A 22017-nucleotide genomic window follows, 5' to 3' on the forward strand; every position below is an offset into this window, starting at 1 on the left:
CCATACAGACATGGAGAGCACGGAGTCTGACAAAACACACGCTACCTCGCAGACCTCACACTAGTAATGCACGTGGAGAGATGCAAAGGGTGACAATATGAGGCCAAGACAGAGACCAAAGGGCTATGGACATTTGGAGCCTGGAGAGAGCCCTGTGGTCTGGAGCAATCAACAGGAACTTCTGTGGAGGTCAAACTTGAGCTAGACCTTGATGGAAGGCAACGGGGCTCTAAGGAAGTAGGCCCTCGCCTGGAGTCAGGGCATTCCAGACCCAGCGAGTGCAGGAACAAGCGAAGGAATGGGCACTGCAGTTGGGGGCGGCTGGTAGCCCCTTTGGGGAGGGCACTGCCAGATGTTCAGAAAGATACAATCGGCCTAGAACTCCAGGCTCTCCGTGACGCTCTGTAGGTGATGTCACCAGAGTCTTAAGGAGAGTGACCAATTGAGATGATTATTTGAGGAAAAGCAATCCGCATGCAGTAAGACGGGTTGAAAGAAGAGATGATAGAACCTGGGAGAAGGGTTAAGGAAACTGCAATGTCACCTGCTGGTGAGGCATGAAGACCTGGTTTGGGGGGTGGGGGGGACGGGGGGCGTGGAAGGCCAAAAAGAGGGAAGAGCAAAGGGTCACTCTGGAAGGCCAGGGGTCTAGAGCAGCCCTATGTCAAAAAGAAACAGGGGAGTACTCAAGGAATGATAAGATCTTGGGAAATGAATGATCTTGGTTTTAGATGTCTTGATGTTGAGATCGCCTCCCTCTCTTGCTTTTGGAAGGAAAATCTCTTGCTTTTTTTTTTTTTTTTTTTCCTACCAGAAGAGTCACTGCGGGCAATGCCAGCATGGGCTGGAAACCTGCCATGGTTGCCAGGGGCAGGGGCTCTGAAGTATATTCCTAGTTGCTACCAGCTGCGGCTTATGAAAATAGAATGATCTCGCCCTGGAATTCAGAGAAGGCAGCAGACAGACATACTTTCACAGGCATCCTCCACGGAAGCATGGTTATTCAAGTTAAAGGGGAAGTACTGTCCCCACAACCTCATCCGCCCAAGAGATCTTTCAGGAAAATGAAATCAATTTGGCGGCAGGAGGCAAAGCAATCTGGCCCAGCGGTTGTCAAACGTTAGCCTGTGTCAGAATCCCCTGGAAAGCTTGTTAAAACACAGATCGCTGGGCCCCGCTCTGGAAGTTTCCCATTCGGGGAGGTCTGGGGAAGGGCCCAAGAATTTGCATTTTTTGCAAGTTTCCAGGTAATGTTCCCACCGGTGGTCCGGGAATCACACTTTAAGAATCACTGATCTAGAGGAATTTGATGAGGAGAAAGGGAAAAGACTATGTTAGAAGATGTATTTTATCATCCTTTTTTAGTTGTAGTACTACAATCACAATGATAAAGATTATCTCAGGTATACATACGGGAAGCTCTACGGTTAGGGCACCGGACTCTTGATTGGGGGTGATGGTGAGGGCAGAATGTGTGGAGTGAGCAGGTAGACACTTACATTAAATAAGAATAAGGTGGGAAGGGAAGAGTGGGAACAGGGTAAGTGGGAGAGAAGGACAAGAAAAAAGCCTATGGAAAAGGGAAGAGAATGGGAGCTATTTAATAGGGGAAGAGGAGGTGAGACAGCAGATAAGAAAACAAACAGGGACAGGATGGGAAAAACCTCTGCCCTTCCTCTAACTTGAGAGATTGTCTTCTGTTTCATCAAAGCCGGAGGGCACTCTCCAGAGGTCACTTTGAGGTACTACCCATGATCCTGACGCTACCCCTCCTAGTGGCAGAACTCTCCTATGGATGCAATATGAGCGAGAAAGTTGGATACAACTTTGAACCTTCCTATTCAAGCAAAGGGCACAGGAATAGTACCGACTTCCGTAAGACTAAGTATGCACCAAATAGAAGTGATCTCATGGTATATTTTATTTTATTTTTTAATGTTTATTTTTGAGAGAGAGAGAGAGAGAGAGAGAGAGAGCATGAGCAAGGAGGTGCAGAGAGAAAGAGGAGGACAGAGGATCCAAAGCCAGCTCCACGCTGACAGCAGAAAGCTGGATGTGGGGCTCAAACCCATGAACAGTGAGATCATGACCTGAGCCAAGTCGGACACTCAGCTGACTGAGCCACCCGCATGGTATATTTTAAATTCCAGACCTTCCAGAAAAAATTGAAGATGAGACACTTGCTTTTGTTTTGTGATGCACCCACAGTAAATGGGTATATCACCCCTCTGCAAAAGCCCATGCTATTTAGGAAGCAATTCATGGATACGGTCAGAGCACGTTAATACAATATTTCACAGAGTTCAACAAACCTTGGAAGCACACTTTTGCTTTTAAGGAAATTATGTTACTTAGGATGCTTTGGGTCGTAAGTGACAGAAAACCACATCAGACTGGTTTCCATACCGAAGGGAATGCATCGCTTTGTGTGCCTGAAAAACTAGAGCTGGCTGGCCTCGGGCAGAGAGGGCCCAGCAGCTCAGTGATGTTCCCAGAAAGCCAGTTTGCCCCTGCTGCTCTGCCCTGTGGTACCAACTTTATCCTAACACTGTCTGCTTTTATTGTCTCCGAATGGCTAGCAACAACTTGGGGGGCCAAGTGCTTCTTTATTCACATCCTACAGGGAATGATTATTTTTGACCCAGAAGTCTCAACGGAAACCCTCGTAGTTCCTCGCACTGCTTAAAACATACGCCAACACTGAAACCAGTCACCATGGGAAGGGAACTGGGGGACAGGGATGGTATTTGCACATGGGCTTAGGGAACCATGCTCCACTGTTATGGAGCTGGGGGGATGGAATCTGCACCCCAGAATCCCATGGAACCCCGAAAGAAAATGAGGGAGGGGAAGAAAGGAGAAGGCGTTAGATGATAGGGAGGCAGTAACCCACAAGCAGTATGGTGACACGGCACAGTTTTAATTCAGTCCTCACTTCTTTGTAATTAAACCCTCCTTCTGAACAGGAGACATCTCTCCTGTTCAAGAGTAGTCACTGAGTTTGATGAGTGGAGAAAGATCAAAAAAATGGGGAGAGCGGTGGAAGATACCCAGCCTGGAGTGCTCTTTCTTTCTCTCCACAGATACGAATCCCGTGCAGGTTTTCTGTGCACCACAGAGGGGCTGGAGATCTACTTTGTAAATAAAAGGAAAAGAGGGTCTTTGCTATAATTTTTGCCCAGAAACGAACATGCTATATTTCGGAAGCACTTTGGCTTAAGGATCAAAAGTCAGTCCTGAATTGCTTCTTCTGTTCTTGACAGTCTTAAATCTTAGCCTCATAATGAAGTGTCAGAACAAGGTGGCTGGGAAAGCAATGACTACAATTTTGCCAGTGGTTTCTGGGCTCCTTTCAGCGAGTCACTGCTCCACAGTAAAGCAGTAAGAAGAGAGATACATGGCTAAAAATTAATAAAGGAGTCTGGCAGCCTGACTCAGTCTTGGAATTAACCACATCCACCCTTCCCACCCTCACTCCTAACCCTTTTTATATGCCCTCCAGGACGTGTGCCCACAATAAGGAAAATGTTAGGAAACAATTATATAAGCAAATACAGTTTTTTCAGTTCTACTTGACAACCAGAGTTGAGGGGATGCGTTTGTTTATGTAACAAATGCCTCAGAATAAATTGAATTTGCAAGGTCTCACGAAATCCATAGGGATTTGAGTTTCCTCACTCTTCAAAGCAATCAGCTCTTTCTAAGTATAAAAGGGAGAAAAGCTACTTACAGTACTTTGCAGCATACTGCAAAGATATTTTACTGAATAAGGCACAATTATTAAGATTATATTACCTTGAAATCAAACATATAGAAACAACTGTACACAGAGCTTAAAATCCCAACATACAGGTACATTACGTTACATTATATTACATTACATTACATTCCTACGAACTTTCTCTATACTGTTTATTGCTTATTACCATCTAGGCCATACAGCCTTTTCCAATCCCCCTCTTCGAAATTCCTACGGCAGTTACTACGTATACGTGTCATCTGGCATTTCTCACGGGTCATCTGACACTGTTAAGTAGGGCTTGTTTTTCATGTTGCTAGGGTCTCATCTCCCCAGCTATATTATAAGCAACTCAGGAAAGTTATGTGTCTTTGAATTTCCCCAGCGGTTCACGAAGTGACTTGAGTTAGACTATAAGTTCCTTGAGGGAAGGGACTTCATCCCTCATTTTGTTTTCCAAGGTAACTCCTAGAACGCTATCCTGGCATACAACATAGACTCCATAAATACTTCCTGAATGAAAGAATAAACATACTAATATTAGGTGCTCCGTAAATACCTGTTAGGTTGAATACTGCCACTACTAATCTACTACCAGCTGGATCTATGTTTGAATTAATTTTCCCACCACCGTGTGACTTTCTTTAGTAATTCAAGACAAGTCCATGACTTTGTAGCCCAGTACTGCCCCAGGATATAGGAAGGACCCAAACACGCACACGCACACAAAATAGAGATCGTAGTTGCTATTCCTGAGGACTCCACGCTTCATTTTTACTTCTCAAGTATTGTAGATTTACTCTTACTACAGCCTCTTCTTCTCCAAGCAAGCTTTTGTAAGTGAGGGGTCTTGCCAAAGATCAGGGCTATTGTTTTACAGCTGGGATGTGACCCAGATCAATGAGCCCTGGGACACAGCCAGCCAGGCATCCTCGTGCAGGGATGGGAAGCAAGAGAAATGGGGGCTGTTGGCTTGCAAGGGGGTGGGGGATGTGGAGGGGGGTGCAGTACAGCAAGCACATCCCTTTGTGCTGAGGTCACAACTCTCAGAGATAGCCACGCCACACTGGAAATCCCCTGTTCTCTTCCTTTGTTTCAATTCATAGCTTCAGAGGAGAATGTCCGCTGTAAGGCAACTCCTCATTCTGCACGCTGCCATTGCCGAAGAAGTCTGACAGTTCGTGTTGCTTCCTCCTGTTTGTTTTTCTGTACCACCAGACTTCTCCAGCAATAGCATTACTGGGAAGAGTTCCCTTCCTGCCAGTACCCAGGAGCTTCCTAGCTACCAGGAAGTGCCCAGCAAGGGGTTCTTCCGGCAAATGTATTTTCAGAATTCCCACTCTGCAGAGCCGGAACAATATTCTTCCATCCTGACTTCTGGTTGGCAGCTGACAGCAGTACCGGCTACTTATTTTGCAAACTCAGCAAAACCTTCTGTGTCCACTAATGAGAGGGCTTCTCACACCGCCTCGGTGGCCTGAACTCTAAGGGATGACAGCTGCGAGGCCACAAGGCTATGTGTTCGTGATCAACTGTGGTCGTCGGCTACTTGAAAGGCAATTTTCTCTGACTCACAAAGTATTTGGTACACGAGAAAATAAGTTGGCTCTTGGTACACAAATTTAGAATGGGTGCAATTTTCTGAGGATTATGCTAAGGATCTGTGGGATTAAATTTCTAGTAGAGAGATCCATCTTGGTAGAAAACTGTCCAAATGAAGTCATTCACTTTCCTGGAAAATCTTCTGTTTTGTTTGTCTTTAAAGACAGAATGTTTCTGGGGTTGGCTATGTAAAATACGTGATGGAAAAGTTAAGGACTTATAAAAGCAGAAACAATAGAAAAATGAGACTATGGAGGTTCTATTTATTGTTACATGTATTCAACATTCATATTTCTCCCACAGATTTTGGTTATATGATACATATTTTGCCACACCTCAGACTAAAAAGGTTTCAAAGGAAAATGTAACATCTTGTCCTCATACTTGCTCCTGCACCTGATTTCTCTATTTTCACCATCTCTTTCAGCCACCTAGATTCAAGCCACAGTCCTCGAATCCTTCCCCTTGACTGATCCCGTTTCTAATTAGTTTCCAAAATCTGGTAGATTCGACCACTCCAAGTCTCTCACATGGAATATAGCATAATTATATAACCTAAGCCATGCCCCACTCTAATCCATTCTATACAAAACCTTTTAACACTTCATTAGTGCCTTGTGAGCTGTGTACCAACCTCTCAACCGGGTATTAAGGGGCCTCCCCAATTGGGCCAATGTGTGTATTGAGTCTTTCTTCCCACCGCTACCTGTAGTCTGATCTTAATAAGAGTGAAACCATAAACCCTTCAACTACATACCCTTGTCCTTAATGACCCTTTGGTCACTCTGTTTTCTCAGTCTAGACGTTCACCTAACCCTTCAAAGGCCACTTTCCCCAGGAAATCTAAGATCATTCTGACCAGATATACCCTTTCTCTCAAATCTCCACAGTGTGGTGTTTGGGCATTTCTTACCCTGCATTCCTTGTAGTTATTTATGAACTCAATATCCTCCTTGCCTTCTCCTAGATAATCATCTCCTGAGGGCTGAGAGCATGGCTTATTCTTGATTGAAGCTCCTGCAATACCCAGGGCACTGCCTTGCATAGAGGAAGAGCTCAGTACATTAAAAATGTATAGTTTCTGTACAAATAAGATACTTCTAACTAAGCTGAAATGTCATGGTCTCCTCTATCGTACCTATTACTGTCAACCTCCAGCAAACGTCTGTCAGCCCCAAAAGATATCACAATAATTTCATAGCAGCCTTTCTTAGAAAACAGTAATCATCAGTTAATCCTTGACCACTGGCTAATACTACATGCTTCACTGCAGGGCATTTTAGTCCCTGGTTTAAAACATTTCCAGCTCAATTTAAAAGATGGTTGTATGGTAGCAGATGGCAGTTACATTGGTGGTGAGCACAGCATAACGTATAGAGAAGCTGAATCACTGTGTGCTACGCCTGAAACGAATGTAATGTTTTGTGTCAACTATACTGAAAAAATGTAAAACAAAACGAAACAAAACAAAAGCCCCCCAAGATCAATAAATAGTTCAAAATAAACTTCTGTAATAAAAGATAGTCATTAAGAAACTCTTTCATCGTCATTGGGAATATATGTAAAGGGACCTGAAGAAAGTAACACCTATTGTTTTTAGAAGACCTACTCTGGGTGCACTGATAGTTAGTAGGTGACAAAGCAATAGCTGGGTTACAGGTGTTAAGAACCGCTTCTCCATAGGGGCGCCTAGGTGGCTCAGTCAGTTGAGCGCCCAGGTCTTGATTTCGGCTCAGGTCATGATCCCAGAGTCATGGGATTGAGCTCACGTGTCAGGCTCAGCACTGAGTGTGGAGCCTGCTTAAGATTCTCTGCCCCCCACCCCCACACACCTGTGTGCACGTTCCCACCAAAAAAGAAAAAATGCTTCTCTAAAGTGAAAGTAATATGAAAGTCAGGATGAACATAGAGGTTTTCCTTGATAATGTTTGCTTATTATACTGTGCTCCTAAAGGATCTGCACTCAGTTACAATGTTAGACTTTGGAGTTTCTTGATGTGTAAATCAGCATGCTTTCAGCTCTCAACAATGAAACCTTCAACTCAAACTGCTCTAAAAAATAATGTTTATGTCTATATCCATATATATGTATGTATATATATATATATATATATATATGGATATAGACATATCCATATATGTATATATGCTCCTTGTATATGTATATGTATATATACATACATATATATACACCCATATATATGTATATATATACATATATATACACCCATATATATATATATATATACATATATATATATATGTATATATATATATATATACACACATATTCAATGGGAAAGGACAAAGCGGGGGCCTCTATCCCAGCTATGGAAGAAAAGTCTCTCCTTTAGGTCTGATCGATGAGTTTAGGTCAACTACCTACTCCAGGACAAATCGTTGCTCCAGGGAAACACTAGGCACCAATTTGCTTACCCTTAGACTCCTAGAATGACTTTTTAAAAGGAAGATACTGGGGCACCTGGGTGACTCAGTCAGTTAAGTGTCCAACTTCGGCTCAGGTCATGATCTCACAGTCCGCGAGTTCGAGCCCCGCATCGGGCTCTGTGCTGACAGCTCAGAGCCTGGAACCTGCTTCAGATTCTGTGTCTCCCTCTCTCTGTTCCTTCCCCACTCACTCTCTCTCTCTCAAAAATAAATAAAGATTACACTGTCTCTCTCTCTCTCAAAAATAAAGATTAAAATAAATTAAAATAAATGAGTAAAAATGAAGACAGAATTTCCATGGTTAGCTAAGACTATTTAAAACCATTTTGGGGGAAATATGAATTACTAAAAGCTTACTGATGCTATCAACCATAAAACAAAAGAGGGGTAGAATGCATGCTGTGGAGTAAGTCATAATTATAGATATGGATTAGCATTCCTGCTCAAACAATGAAAACAACTGACTTCTTAAATTTAAAAACTACAACTTTTGTGATATAACGACTTTTAAAGGATTTGTACATTCACTGAGTGAGACTTGGTTACAAACAGATACTAATATTTCTCCAACAGAATCGTCCCTGGTGAAGAAATGGGACCTATTTCAGGTAGAGTGTAAGTTTTATGAAGTTAGGGACTAAGTCCATGTTCCTCAGTGCTCTATCGTAATGAACAGAAGGCCTGGCCCAGGCAAGGTGTTCAAAACAGCTTCTGATCACATAAATAAACATAAAATAACTTTCATTAAGTGCTGGACACTTGCACTAGAACACAACATCGCAGTGAGCATCGCAGTCCTGGGGACCAGATTAATTTAACTCTGAAAGGATCCAGAAGAAAGATTTCCTAGAACCAAACTGCCCCAACAAACAGAAACCATTTAGTAAGGTGCCGCTCTGCTCCAAGCTACGGATGGTCTGTAACCCCAGCACAGGCCCATGAGAACGTTGTAAAGAAATAGTATACTTCAGACTTAATTTTCTAAAAGGTGGAACTCAAGCAACTTTGAATGTATCCTCATAGGAAAGCTGAACATTTGAAACCTAAACCCTGCTTTCATCATGCAGCTGCGACTGTCATATTTGGTTCTGATGAAGTCTCCCATCAGAAGCCACCGTAGACATTCCCACAAGGACATCGTGCAATCCGACCAGCCAACCAAACAAAATGTGGTCTCCCGGATCTCCCTGTAGTTTGGTAATAAAGAAAAGGGAGATTAAGCCAAAGATGTTCCCCCCTCCGAGCCATCATGTCTCTGCAGACTTTCTGGATAAATGTGGCCCAGCTGTCTCACTGACCTCCCAGGACACTGGTACTTCCCGCTTCCAAATGCCATGAACCCGTCCAAGAAAGCATTCTTCTCTAAATTTGCCTTTTTCCAACGTTCCTGTGGGAAGAAATCATTTTTTTTTTCCAAATCAGTCTTATATAAATAAGCTTAACTTTATTTCTCTAGGCTAAAAATGACTTTGTACAGCTAATCCTTGCATATAAAGTTGCAGGGCTGTTGGTAATTTTTTTTCCAACCTGTTATTCATATCAGGCACAATTGTGTTTTTGGAATGTGAACTAATAAATAAAAAGGTTTAAAAAGAATTTTGTTAAGTGGTAAACGTAAATGATAATGTAAATCAACCACAGAACTGACCTCAGAAAAGGAAGACTATTTATAATAAGATCTCAGGCTCCATCACAAAATTGTCCTTGGTAATAAATCTAGTAAGTTACTGGCGGCTCTGCCTATTGGAAGGAGCTTGGGATGTGGAATGAATACATCTGGATGCCATTTTTTTTTTAATTTGTACCTAAAGACAGAGGATGGACTAAATGACCTCTTAAGATTCTGCTTAGCCTTGTAACCCCCCAATTTTAAGAAACAGCAGAGAACAGCTTTAATTTGTCTTGTTTCATTTGTTTTTAGTACTCCTTGGAAACTAACAACAGGAGCAATTGCCTGATGAATATAAAATAAGTCTTCTTTCAGAACCAGACATATTCACTTTAACATACTTTGCTGGTTTCAGATCATTTATTTTCAAGTTGGTGAAGCTTATTTCAAAAACCTTGCTATCTCATTTGTGTTATACCCATCCATATTACAAGTCTGATTTTTACTCTGTTGTCGACTTGGTTAGACCACAGAGAGAAACAGGTCTGCTAAATGACACAGTTGTAGTTAATCTATGAATTCATATTCCCACCATAAAGGAAATTAAAATCAAAGGGTAATGCATTTTGAAAGAGAGGACTTACAGGTTTGAACACTTCAGGTTCAGGAAAATATTTTGGATTTCTATGCAGCCAAAATGGAGACAACATCAACAGGTCACCGGAAGGAACAGTGTAATTCTATAATAGAAAAATCAGTTTCAAGTTATTTTTGGAAATCTGCTTTAAAGAGAGTTTGGGTCATTAAAAATAATGCTCCAACTATATTGTAGAGAAGACATATACATTTTATAAATCAATGGCGAGAAAATCTAATTCTTTCCTGGAAGGATCATTTCTGTTTTCCAACTTAAGCAATGACTACATTCTAATTCTGATGATTAGTTACATGTGCATACACATTTGGTTACATGGGGGAAATATATTAGATAAATGTGAAGATTTTAGATACTAGTATATGTCTGATGTAATGCAGCTTTGGATGTTTGATAATGGGGTTGGTAGCAAGTGCTTTTGATGGGAACCACAGTGAATCCCCAGGTCGCGGAATAGAAAAATCTAACTCTGAGACAGGACAGTGGCCATAACAGCACTGAGGGTGGGAACAGTGGGTGTCTCCTATCCCCGGGGACATTGATGACAGTATCAGGGCAGAGGCAGTGGAGTCTCTCTCTCTCTCTCTCTCTCTCTCTCTCTCACTCACTCTCTCTCTCTTTTTCCTCTCCAGAAACAGCTATTAGGGCAGAAATAATATGAAGAATATGAAGACAACTGGTTAGGAAGACACGGGACACTGAGTGCTGTGTGTTTCTTGATTGGTTTGGTGTTTGGGAACGCTGTGGCTGTGGGACTGAGGTTAAGCAGTGCGTTTCTGAATTATCCTTCCCCGTTTATGTTATCATAGGTTTTCTAATATATAAACTATACTAAGAACTAAAAACCATGTCATAAAATCACCCTGACTTCATCATGTTCAGGAACCATAGGACAAAGGGCTCTCCCATGGTGTGTAACCAGTAGATAGCTATCAACTTTCCTAAGGCACATTCTGTTAGTAACTCCCATCGCCAATCATTGGAAGTCATATCTATTTAACCCTGAGTAAGTTTGAAATGTCCTCAAGATATTCACAAAAACACTTATCTTCTGCTTCTAGAACATGAGCACATTACAATTACAAATATGTCTTTTTATAGTAGCAGGGAGTGGCATATGGGAATGGGCCATCATTTTTTAACCAGAGAGAAACCCTGTTAGCTCCACTGGGGACTGAATATTGCTTAAGGTTTGGCCACTGCAGTACTAAGTGCTGAGAGAGCTCCCAAACAAGGAAGAGAGAGGGGATTTCGCTGGTGTCCTCTTACCATTTTTAAAGTAGAAAAAGACTTAGGAGATCTCAAGCCTATCTGTTCCTTCTACCTCTGGCGGAACTGAGGTTAGAGTGGTCATGCCTGACCTCGAGATCAGCTGCAGAGGGCCTTGATGCGTGTTTGGGGGCAGGACCAGGGACAGCCCTGGGACAGGGCTCCAGGCGGGTCAACTGGTGCCCTTCCCCTCCTTACCGCATACACCTCTTTAGCGGCTGGCTGTTGACCCATGACTGTGACTTGGAGACTGACTGCCAGAGCCTACAACACGGGCTAGTAGAAGCCTTCAAATGGAATCTCAGTCACAGAATTAACGTTAGCAACAGGGAGGAGACCAGAAAGAAGTTCCTGTCACAGCAGCAAATGCCAGGCTGATGAATGGCATAAAGGAATGTGAGAGCCGGTTGAACCTCTGAGCAAAGGAACCTCTGAGCAAAAGGACATCATCGTCCCATCTAACAGTCGCTGTCATCGTCTACACGGCACATGAAGGGAAAGACCAAAAGGGAGACGAAACAATCCTAGGACCAGAACACAGATTGCCATCAAAATCACAGCTTCTCTGTGTTGTAAGACTGTGTCTCTCAGGTAGGCAGCATTGAGCCTGGCCGGCCCCCTTCATAGGGATACTGTGAGGCCCAGTGAGCTTAATTTGCTAGCATGGAGATGGGGTTTTCTTAAAGAGGGAACAGAAGGCAGCACTCTTTGTTGTAGCTCAAGAAGGATACTGAGAGCAAAGTGGTTGCAAAGAATGTAGAATTTTGAAGAGAAAGCAGCAGTCCTATAGAAAGGCAAAACATCCACAGGAGGGGATTTGAGGCACATACTTTCCGTGATTACATTGCAAAAAAAAAAAAAAAAAAGGCTAAAAATCAAAAAGTACACTCTTTTACATGATAAAAAATGTTCTCTATCCAAATTTTGGAAAATTCAGAAAAATAGAAAAAGCGAAAAAACAACCAGAAAGCTGACAACAAAAAAACACCCATCAACCGGCTAGACTTCCTTCCAGTATTTTTACCGAACAGTTTAGTGTTGTTGTTGTTGTTAAACATAGTCTTTATCCTGATGAATAGTTAATTTTGGAAACTTACGTTGTTCACCTAATATTATAGCATAAGTATTTTTTCTTTATAGTGTGGACTCATTGTGAACAGTTTTGTCTCCAATGTCTCTTTCATCTTTCATTGGGCAGATTAATCATAAATAATTTAATCATTCCCTGGCTTTTCTTTCTATAATAAATAATGCCATCAAAAGCATCTTCTTCCATGAAGCATTTTTTCACATAAAATCTTTTAACATAGATGTTCAGAAAATATAGGGCATGGACATTTTTAAAGGCTGTTAATACATTTTGCTCAACTGTTCCCTCAAATCTGGTAGCTAAATAGGTTTCTACCTATAATATTTTAGTGTCAATTTCACTGCCCTCTTCTCTGCTAATCTGACATTTAATAGGTTATTTTTGGTTACTGTATAAATCTTTATGTCTTTGTTGAGCATTTTTCCATGTTAAGTTATTTTCTTCTATGAACTTTTGTGTTCATGTTCTGTCCTCATTAATTTATGCAATATTAGTGCTTTATTTATTGATATGTGAGTTCTTTAAATATTAACATTATTTACCCCTGTTATACTTACATTAACATTTGTTCTTAATTTTTGGTTTACATTTAATTTGGATTATACTTAAAAAAATACATGTTAAATTTTGATGTGATACATTTAAATCTGTTCATCTTTGTGGTTTCATTGATGAATCCCAAGATTTGGCAGCCCTTTTTTCTCTAAAATAGTGATTCTCAAGGGGGCCTAGAACCTTCTGGGAGTTCTTAAGACCTTTCCAGAGGCTGTGCTAGGTCAAAAATCATGCCTGGGTACAAGATTCAAAGTATAGGACAAACCAGTGGATTTTGACATAACTGAATACAATAAATTCATTGATATTTCAGATTATAACAAACTTTTAGGAAACTCCCACTGTTGCATTTCAATGAGGTATTAGAAAGCAGACATATCTGAAAAAGTTATTGAAATATTGATTCCTTTTCCAGTGACATGTCTGTGTGAGGCTGAATTTTCTTCATTTCCATCAATGGAAAAAATATATCACAACAGATTGATTCCAGACACATTTATGGGAACCCAGATGTCCTCTATTAGCAAGGCATTAGACAGATTTGCAAAATCTTAAAATAATGCTATTCTCCCACATTTTTTATGTTTTGGAAAATATAGTTATGTTTCATAAAACCATGCTATTATTTTAACATGTAGTAGGTTTCTTATTATTTTTAAATTAATTAGCAAATAAATATTATAGCAATTTCTCAGTTTTAGTTTCTAATACAGCAAATATTTTTTAATTTTTTTAATGTTCATTTTTGAGAGACAGAGATAAAGCACAAGTGGGAGAGGGGCAGAGAGACAGGGAGACACAGAATCCGAAGCAGGCTCCAGGCTCTAAGCTGTCAGCGCAGAGTGTGATGTGGAGCTCGAACTCACAAACCGTGAGATCATGACCTGAGCCGAAGTCAGACGCTTAACCAACTGAGCCACCCAGATGCCCCTCTAATACATTAAATATTGATAGATATGACTAAGATAGGTAAAAATCTTTGGGGTCTCTAATAATGCTAAGAGGATAGGGGCACCTGGGTGCCTCAGTGGGTTGAGCGTCCAACTTCAGCTCAGGTCATGATCTCACAGTTTGTGGGTTCCAGCCCCATGTCAGGTCTGTGCTGACAGCTCAGAGCCTGGAGGCTGCTTTGGATTCTGTGTCTCCCTCTCTCTCTGCCCTTCCCCTGCTGGTCTCTCTGTCTCTCAAAAATAAATAAACATAAAAAAAAACAAAACAAAAAACCAATAATGCTAAGAGTATAAAGGGATCCTGAGAACAAAAAGTTTGAGAACTACTCTAAAAGTTAAAAAATACCCACTTTCTAGCCAGTCATCCCAAACCATATGTTAATCTCTTCCCTCTTCATTGATTTACGATTCACTTATTCTATATTACACTCTTGGATACGAAGGGACTTGTTTCTATGTTACCTATCCAGCCTGTTATATTGATAGTGAACATTAAGTCTGACACCACTACCATACCATTTTAACCGTTGTGGTTTTATAATATGTTTCAATACCTCGAGAAGATAATTAGTATTCTTTAATCATTCATATTTTCTAACACTTCCTTGTTTATTCTTTCCTGGGTATTCTTGAAGATTACCTGCGTACCAAAAGTATGAAACCTTAAAAACAGAGTACAGGTAGAAGTTTAAGAGTTTTGTAAAGGGGCGCCTGGGTGGCGCAGTCGGTTGAGCGTCCGACTTCAGCCAGGTCACAATCTCGCGGTCCGTGAGTTCGAGCCCCGCGTCAGGCTCAGGGCTGATGGCTCGGAGCCTGGAGCCTGTTTCTGATTCTGTGTCTCCCTCTCTCTCTGCCCCTCCCCCGTTCATGCTCTGTCTCTCTCTGTCCCAAAAATAAATTTAAAAAAAACTTTGAAAAAAAAAAGAGTTTTGTAAAGATGATATAAGAAAGAAAAAGAAGGAAAAAAAAAGAAAAGAAGGAACAAATCAAAGAAAGCAGATGGCGTATGCCCATCTTAATTTGTTCCAAAAATATAGGAAGGAATCAGTACAGGGAAATAAATAAAGGAGACCATGTTCAGACTGCATTAGGAAAGAGCAGTAGGAGAGCACTTCAAGCATTCACAGCAAGAAATGTGACCAGTTGCCCCACAGGGAAGAAAACACGAACCCCCACCACTACTTGATATGGATGATCCCATTCAAAGCATTTTTCATAATCCAAATTTCTGGGAACACATCGATATATTCAATAAAGACATTCCACCTGTTTTACAAAACATATGAAGCCTAGAAGGACCAAGTTGTATGAATTCATACCAAGGAAATAATTACTACTGTAAACCAGGATTTGGCCATATGGATGCCCATCTCTGCCCTGTTCGTAACAGTAAACACCCGGAAGCCATACGCATTCAGGCATAGACAGCTGATTTAGAAATCTATGTTATATCCACATATTAGATCATCATGCTGCAATTCAAAGCTGTGTAGATGTCCTCTACTGATACAGAAAACTTTTGTAACTATTACTAACATAAAAGCTGATTATGAGAAAATTAGCATAGCATGGTCCTAATTGAGTTTTTAAAAATGCACAGACTACAGGAAAAAAAAAATCTGAAATTATCAGAATACCAAAATGTTCAAGTGGTTATCAGACTTGTGAAATTTTAAGCAATCTTTATTCTCTTCTTTTAGTGTTTTTTTATAGTTTCCTTTTTATATTTTTTTGTTTATTTTTTAACGTTTATTTCTTTTTGAGAGAGAGAGAGAAAGAAAGAGAGAGAGAGAGAGAGAGAGCGTGAGCAGGGGAGGGGCAGAGAGAGACGGAGTAACAGAATCTGAAGCAGGCTCCAGGCTCTGAGCTGTCAGCACAGAGCCCGATGTGGGGCTCAAACTCACAAACTGCGAGATCATGACCTGAGCCGAAGTCGATGCTTAACCTACTGAGCCACCCAGGTGCCTCATTATGGTTTCCTTTTTAAAACTAATTACCAAGATTTGTTTATGAAATAAGAAGAAAAAGCTATTCAAGTTGTCATTTTCAAAATTAAAGCCTCAACTCTGCAGGGAGAAGTTCACAGTGATTAGTTTATGCCTCCTAAAAGGAGAAAGGTTGTATACATTTAATTTATAAAAGAAATAGTAAGTACAGAAACAAAGGTCATATTTGTACCTTTTACAAATATTAAAAATATATTGTAGGGGCGCCTGGGTGGCTCAGTCAGCTAAACATCTGACTTCAGCTCAGGTCATGATCTCACAGTTCGTGAGTTCGAGCCCTGCATCGGGCTGTGTGCTGACAGCTCAGAGCCTGGAGCCTGCTTCAGATTCTGTGTCTCCCTTTCTTCTGCACCTCCCCTACTTGCATGGTTTCTCTCTCTCTCTCTCTCAAAAATAAGTAAACATTTAAAAGTTTGAAAAAAAAAGTTAAAAGTATATTGTGAAAAATAAGGAAAAGGAGTTCTAGAACATTCTTGGAAGATAGCAGCCTGAGCACGTCTCTGGGTTGCGTGATCAGTAAAAGAGACACCAGCAGGGCTTGGAATGAGCCTGGATCCACTGGCCCCTAGGAAGAAAGTGTGAGTTTGAGGAAGTGGAGATAAGAGATTATGATTTTTTTTTCTACAACTTCTCAAATTGTTTCAGATATCTATCACTTTTAATTAAAAATTTTTATTGAGAATCTATAATGTTGGAATTATAAAAACAGTTCAGTTTTGTAAGAGGATTGTATGCAGTGAATCATAAATGTGTTTATTCCCTTGGACCAATAATCCACTATTAAAGTATAACTCAAGAATAATCATTAAAAAAATGTACTATGGGGGCGCCTGGGTGGCTCAGTTGGTTAAGCGTCCAACTTCGGCTCAGGTCATGAGCTCACGGGTGGTGGGTTCGAGCCCCACGTTGGGCTCTGTGCTGACAGTTCGGAGCCCGGAGCCTGCTTCGGATTCTGTGTTTCCCTCTCTCTCTGCCCCTTCCTCACTCATGCTCTGTCTCAAAAAGAAATAAAATATTTTTTTTTTCAACGTTTTTTATTTATTTTTGGGACAGAGAGAGACAGAGCATGAACGGGGGAGGGGCAGAGAGAGAGGGAGACACAGAATCGGAAACAGGCTCCAGGCTCCGAGCCATCAACCCAGAGCCTGACGCGGGGCTCGAACTCACGGACCGCGAGATCGTGACCTGGCTGAAGTCGGACGCTTAACCGACTGCGCCACCCAGGCGCCCCTAGAAGAAATAAAATATTTTAAAAAAATGTACTATGCACAAAGATGCAAATAGTCTCCACATTAAAGTAACCACAAAGGAAACCAACCTAAATTCTCAAGAGTTAGGAAATAATGAAATACTTAAGCTATGAATTCAGTGGACTATTACAAGGCTATCGAGATAAATACGCAAGTGCTGGATGCATGAAAAGTGTAATAATGTTAAAAAGTGTCTAAATGGCAGATTTACACTATAATGAAACATAGGTTTCTGTACTGGTGCCATACAAGGAGCATGTGAGATAGTTGTATGGCTAACGGGTCATGGGGAGTTGTATATACTTGAGTATATACGTGTTGCATATGTTTGAACTTAGGTGTTTTTCTAGGTAAAGTTCTTGAATGAGCAAAATTGCTTTTGAAAAAATATGAGGTGTTAATGGCCACAACAAATTTATAACCTCCCTTAGTTAAGCACGACCCTGGTAAGAACATGTGGTTAAAAGCTCTTCCAAGAGCCACTTGCTTAAGGATAGAGGAGGTTTTCAGGTTGGTGAATGGAGCAGTAGAATATAGTGACTGTGTTAGTGCCAATATTGCATCCTGACCCGCAATTAAGTCAGTTGCATGACGAAAAACAAATACATTTGTAACAACACCTTATGGTAAAATAAAAATACAAGGAAGGAAGAAATAGACTGAGTCATCTTCAAGGGTCCCCAAATGAGAAGCAAACCGAAATAAGCAAAAAACTAACATTTGTCCAGTGGAAAGCTTCCGCTCAAAGGGAAAAAAATAGGGCACAGAAGACAGATTTCAGGTGGTGGTACAGTAAAAAACAAAGGAAAAATAAGAGGATAATTAGTATGGCAAGAGAATAGTAAGGACAAATAGTACCTATTTGAAAAAAGAAGGGTTGAGGTATAAGTATAATCAAGTTAAAAAAAAAGTAAATGAACAGCATGATGGGGGACGAGGGATGGGGAAATGGGTGATGGGCACTGAGGAGGGCACCTGTTGGGATGAGCACTGGGCGTTGTATGTAAGTGACGAATCACGGAATCTACCCCCAAAACCAAGAACACACTATATACACTGTATGTTAGCTAACTTGACAATGAATTATATATATTTAAAAAAAAAAAAAAGAATGCTGAAGGTCAGGATAGCAGAAGCTAAAAAGAATACAATTTCAAAAGTGCACCATGTTGATTGGAAACTGGCATGTGCCTAAAGGTCTTTGGTTTGGGTCTGTCTGCCAGAAAATGTATTTATGTAATAGTTTAAACTTTTTCATTATAAAATTATCATGTGATGACCTCACATACTGAGCTAATGAAATAGCACAAGCTGGGTGTTAAGTTTGAGAAGGAGGGTATAGAGCAGTCATATATGAGGCAGGCAGAACAATGGTCAAGGAAGTCTGAGACAGAACGTGTTGAAGTCACATAACCACACTGAAAGTTACAGAGAAGATAGTACAAAAGTAACCGGAAGAATATATCTTATTCTTCCATAGATATGATATAGATAGATATATAGATATGAAGATTCTTGTGGTTTTTTTCTCCCTGTTTTAGTGAAGGGCATAGTTAGTAAAGAACTATGGGAACTAAAGAACTAAATGGGAACTTAAAAGGAGAGAGGTTCCAGGGTAAAAGGCCTGAAAAATGAGATCAGAAAGAGGAAATGCGAGAAAAAGAAAGAATTAAGGAAGAAGAAGAAAGAGAGAGAGAAAGGAGAGAGAATGGGAGAGGAAAGAAGTAAAGAAAGGAATCTGAGTGCTTATGAAAAGAGGGCAGGACAAGCATAAAACATCTTTTAAGACATTATCATGATATAGAAACCAGACAAAACAGTATGAAAGAAAGAAAGAAAGAAAGAAAGAAAGAAAGAAAGAAAGAAAGAAAGGTAAGAAAGCAGAAAACAAAACTACAGATCACTATCTCTTAGGAACTTCCAGGCAAAAAATCCTCAACAAAATATCAGTGAAACAAATTTAACAATGTATAAAAAGAATTAGACAACATGATCAAATGACATTTATTCCAGAATGTCATGCCTAGCATGACATGTCTTTCATGTCTATGAAAGGCTGGTTCAACATTCAAAAATCCATAAATGTAATCCATCACAGCAATAGATTAAAGAAGAAAAAGCATATGATTATATCTACTGATGCAGGAAAAGCACTGGACAAACTCCAACACCCATTCATGATTAAAATTCTCAGTAAATTAGAAATAGAAGGAAATTTCCTCAACTTGATAAGAAGCATCTACCAAAAACACACTAAAAACCGAGCTTAATGGTGGAAGATTTTCCCCTTAATACTTTCCCCTTAAGGCAAGAATATCTGTTGTCACTACTGTTATTCAACACAGTGCTGGAAGTCAGAGCCAGGGCAATAAGGCAAGAAAAAGAAATAAAAGAAATAAAATACCTACATAAAAATTCCCAAGGAATCTATAAAAACACTTGTAGGACCAAAAAGCACATTGAGTTTTGCAAAGTTGTAAGTACAAGGTGAACACATAAAAATCAACTGCGTTTCTACAAACAAGTAATGTACAATTGAGAACCAAAATTTTTTTAAATGCCACTTACAAAAGCTCCAAAATAACTGAAATATGTAGGTATAAATCTCACAAAGCATGTATGGCACCTGTATACTTAAAATAACAATCAAGATACCTACTGGCAGACAAATAACTTCTGTATTTCAGCTAATTATCTGTTAGCCAGAATATAAATAAGGTTTAACAAAAGTTCAATATAAACTATAGTACTATTCAGAGTAATAAACACATTCCTCTACTCAATTGCACCAAGTTGTTTGATTATATCTCCTCAAAGCATATCTTTTTATACTGATATTTTAAAGTAACTAATAGATTATTTAAAAGCATAAACTGTTAAAATCCCACCAAAACTAAATGCTGTAATGTATGTAAGACCAGGTAAATAAACTAGGTCTCCTTTGGGTGTAGCTGCAACTTTTATAAAATTTTGATTTTTTTTTGTCTCTTTTGTCTTTCACTACTAAAAACTGTATCAAACTGTATTATTAAAAAGCAAACAAGAGTTGAGAGCTGAGTAAATGTGATCTATCTGGATAATGCAGGCCCTAAGTCAAGTCATTCTGAAAAAAAAAATATTTTGTTCTGCCTGACTGATTTGCCAAATACGGAATTAAAAGTCAGCCACACGAACATAGCTGCCATGGAGCACTTGCAAATTTTCTCCTACTTTGCTCATAGGAAGGACCTCTCTCCCTCACTCAGCTGCTGGCTGCTAATATCAGTTGCTATCATCCACAGCTTTCCCGCTGTTTCCCTGGCTGTTGTCTGTAGTCTGAAACCACCTTCCAGTTACCCAAAGGAACTTTCCTCATACCCTCAATTCCTGAACCCATTGCTCAAGGTTACTTGCCCACTGGTTCAGCAGACTATCTAATCCACCTGCTTGACCTAAATAGGATCGTATTAATTCTGATGTGGGATCACATAGCCAAAATGATCATCGAAGAGTTTACATTTTAGCTAAAATAGTTGCCAACAGATAAATATTCACATTAATAAAAATGTTACGGCACAACTCTCATCCGTAACCTGTTTCCTTAATGGAACTTGAGGAATTATCTAATGACATATGGCAAAATATGTACCTTTTTTCCTTCAAAGGTTGACTATTTTAAAACCAAACCAAAGCTCACCAAAATTTGAACAGGCTTCATCACTTTTCTAGTAATGATACCAGGGGCTCTTAAACGAAGGGTTTCCAAAATGCACCATCTGATCAGTGGGAGTTTCTTCAAGTCATCCTCAGATACTTTTATCTTATCTTTACCTGTAGAGAGAATTTCAAGATTTGTTTAAAAGACCGACCTAAAGAGGCCAGAGAGTGATTTCACGGTTCACTCCTTTCTTTCTTTCTTGCCTAAATATTCCTTCCACTTAAGGAAACAGCAATAGAAGATTGGCTTCAAACGCATAAAGTAAAAGATCGGAGAAGCCACCTGGCTTGCTATTTCTGCCTCTTCCCTGCTGATTCATTTTTGGTTTTGCTTTTGATTTTTCAATCATACATTTCAGAAGGTCCAAAAAGAACATGAGGAAAGGGACAATGAGGAACATGTATTACATCTGGAATGATGAGCTCTCCCTCTAAACATAGGTGCACCAAACATTCCTAATGTAATGTGCATACCTTAGTTTATGTTTAGATTGAAGGTATCTGAAAAAGGATTGGGGTCAGTCTTTCCATGACCCAAAATATAGTTGGGCCCTTTCAGTCCACTTAGACATTTTAATTAGTGGTATTTCAAATAAAATGTTTGCATTCTGAAAATTACTTGAAACAACCCAGCTTTCAATTTGTTTTGACAGTACTGGTTAATAAAAGTAAAAAAACACTGTCAGTTTGATTAAGCCAAGTTGCACATTTGCTTCCCAACTGTAGTGGCAATGCATGGATAAGAGTCTCCAGCCGTGTCTTAGATTCTCGACGAATCTGGTTCTAAAGTAAACCCATTCTGCAGGACAGTTATAGGTGGGTGCTACCTGGGAAATCTGACGTGTCAGTACATCTGTAATTCCTTAGTCAGAAGCAAATCTGAAACCAGGCTTTCTAAGCTATAGTTCTACTAATACCCATAGGGACATCTATACATTCTATTCAACTTGACAGATTCTTGAGCACCAAGTAAGGGCCAGGAGTTGAGTTAGGCTCTACTAGGGTACAATAATTAAGACATTCTTGTGGGGCACCTGGGTGGCTCAGTCAGTTAAGCGTCTGACTTCGGCTCAGGTCATGATCTCACGGTTCATGAGTTCAAGTCCCTCATATGGCTCTGTACTGACAGCTCAGAGCCTGGAGCCTGG

At 40.2% G+C, this 22017-nt stretch overlaps 1 protein-coding gene across 2 annotated transcripts in view; it reads right to left on the reverse strand.

Moving 5' to 3' along the window:
• Positions 1 to 22017, reverse strand: part of LOC131514303 (24-hydroxycholesterol 7-alpha-hydroxylase) — a 94568-nt gene that overhangs the window by 12907 nt on the left and 59644 nt on the right. Inside the window, exons 8-11 of one of the 2 annotated variants that reach the window (XM_058734147.1) lie at positions 20850 to 20983; positions 10043 to 10138; positions 9088 to 9176; positions 1956 to 6375 (exon numbers count right to left, since the gene is read on the reverse strand). In XM_058734147.1, the coding sequence (XP_058590130.1) occupies positions 6135 to 6375; positions 9088 to 9176; positions 10043 to 10138; positions 20850 to 20983 (560 nt within the window). In that variant the 3' untranslated portion in view covers positions 1956 to 6134. Of the gene's footprint in view, positions 1 to 1955; positions 6376 to 9087; positions 9177 to 10042; positions 10139 to 20849; positions 20984 to 22017 lie in introns of those variants that run through there. The other variant, XM_058734148.1, reaches the window with a different exon arrangement.

This window comes from Neofelis nebulosa, chromosome 6, assembly GCF_028018385.1.
Source record: "Neofelis nebulosa isolate mNeoNeb1 chromosome 6, mNeoNeb1.pri, whole genome shotgun sequence".
Classification (NCBI taxonomy): Eukaryota; Metazoa; Chordata; class Mammalia; order Carnivora; family Felidae; genus Neofelis; species Neofelis nebulosa.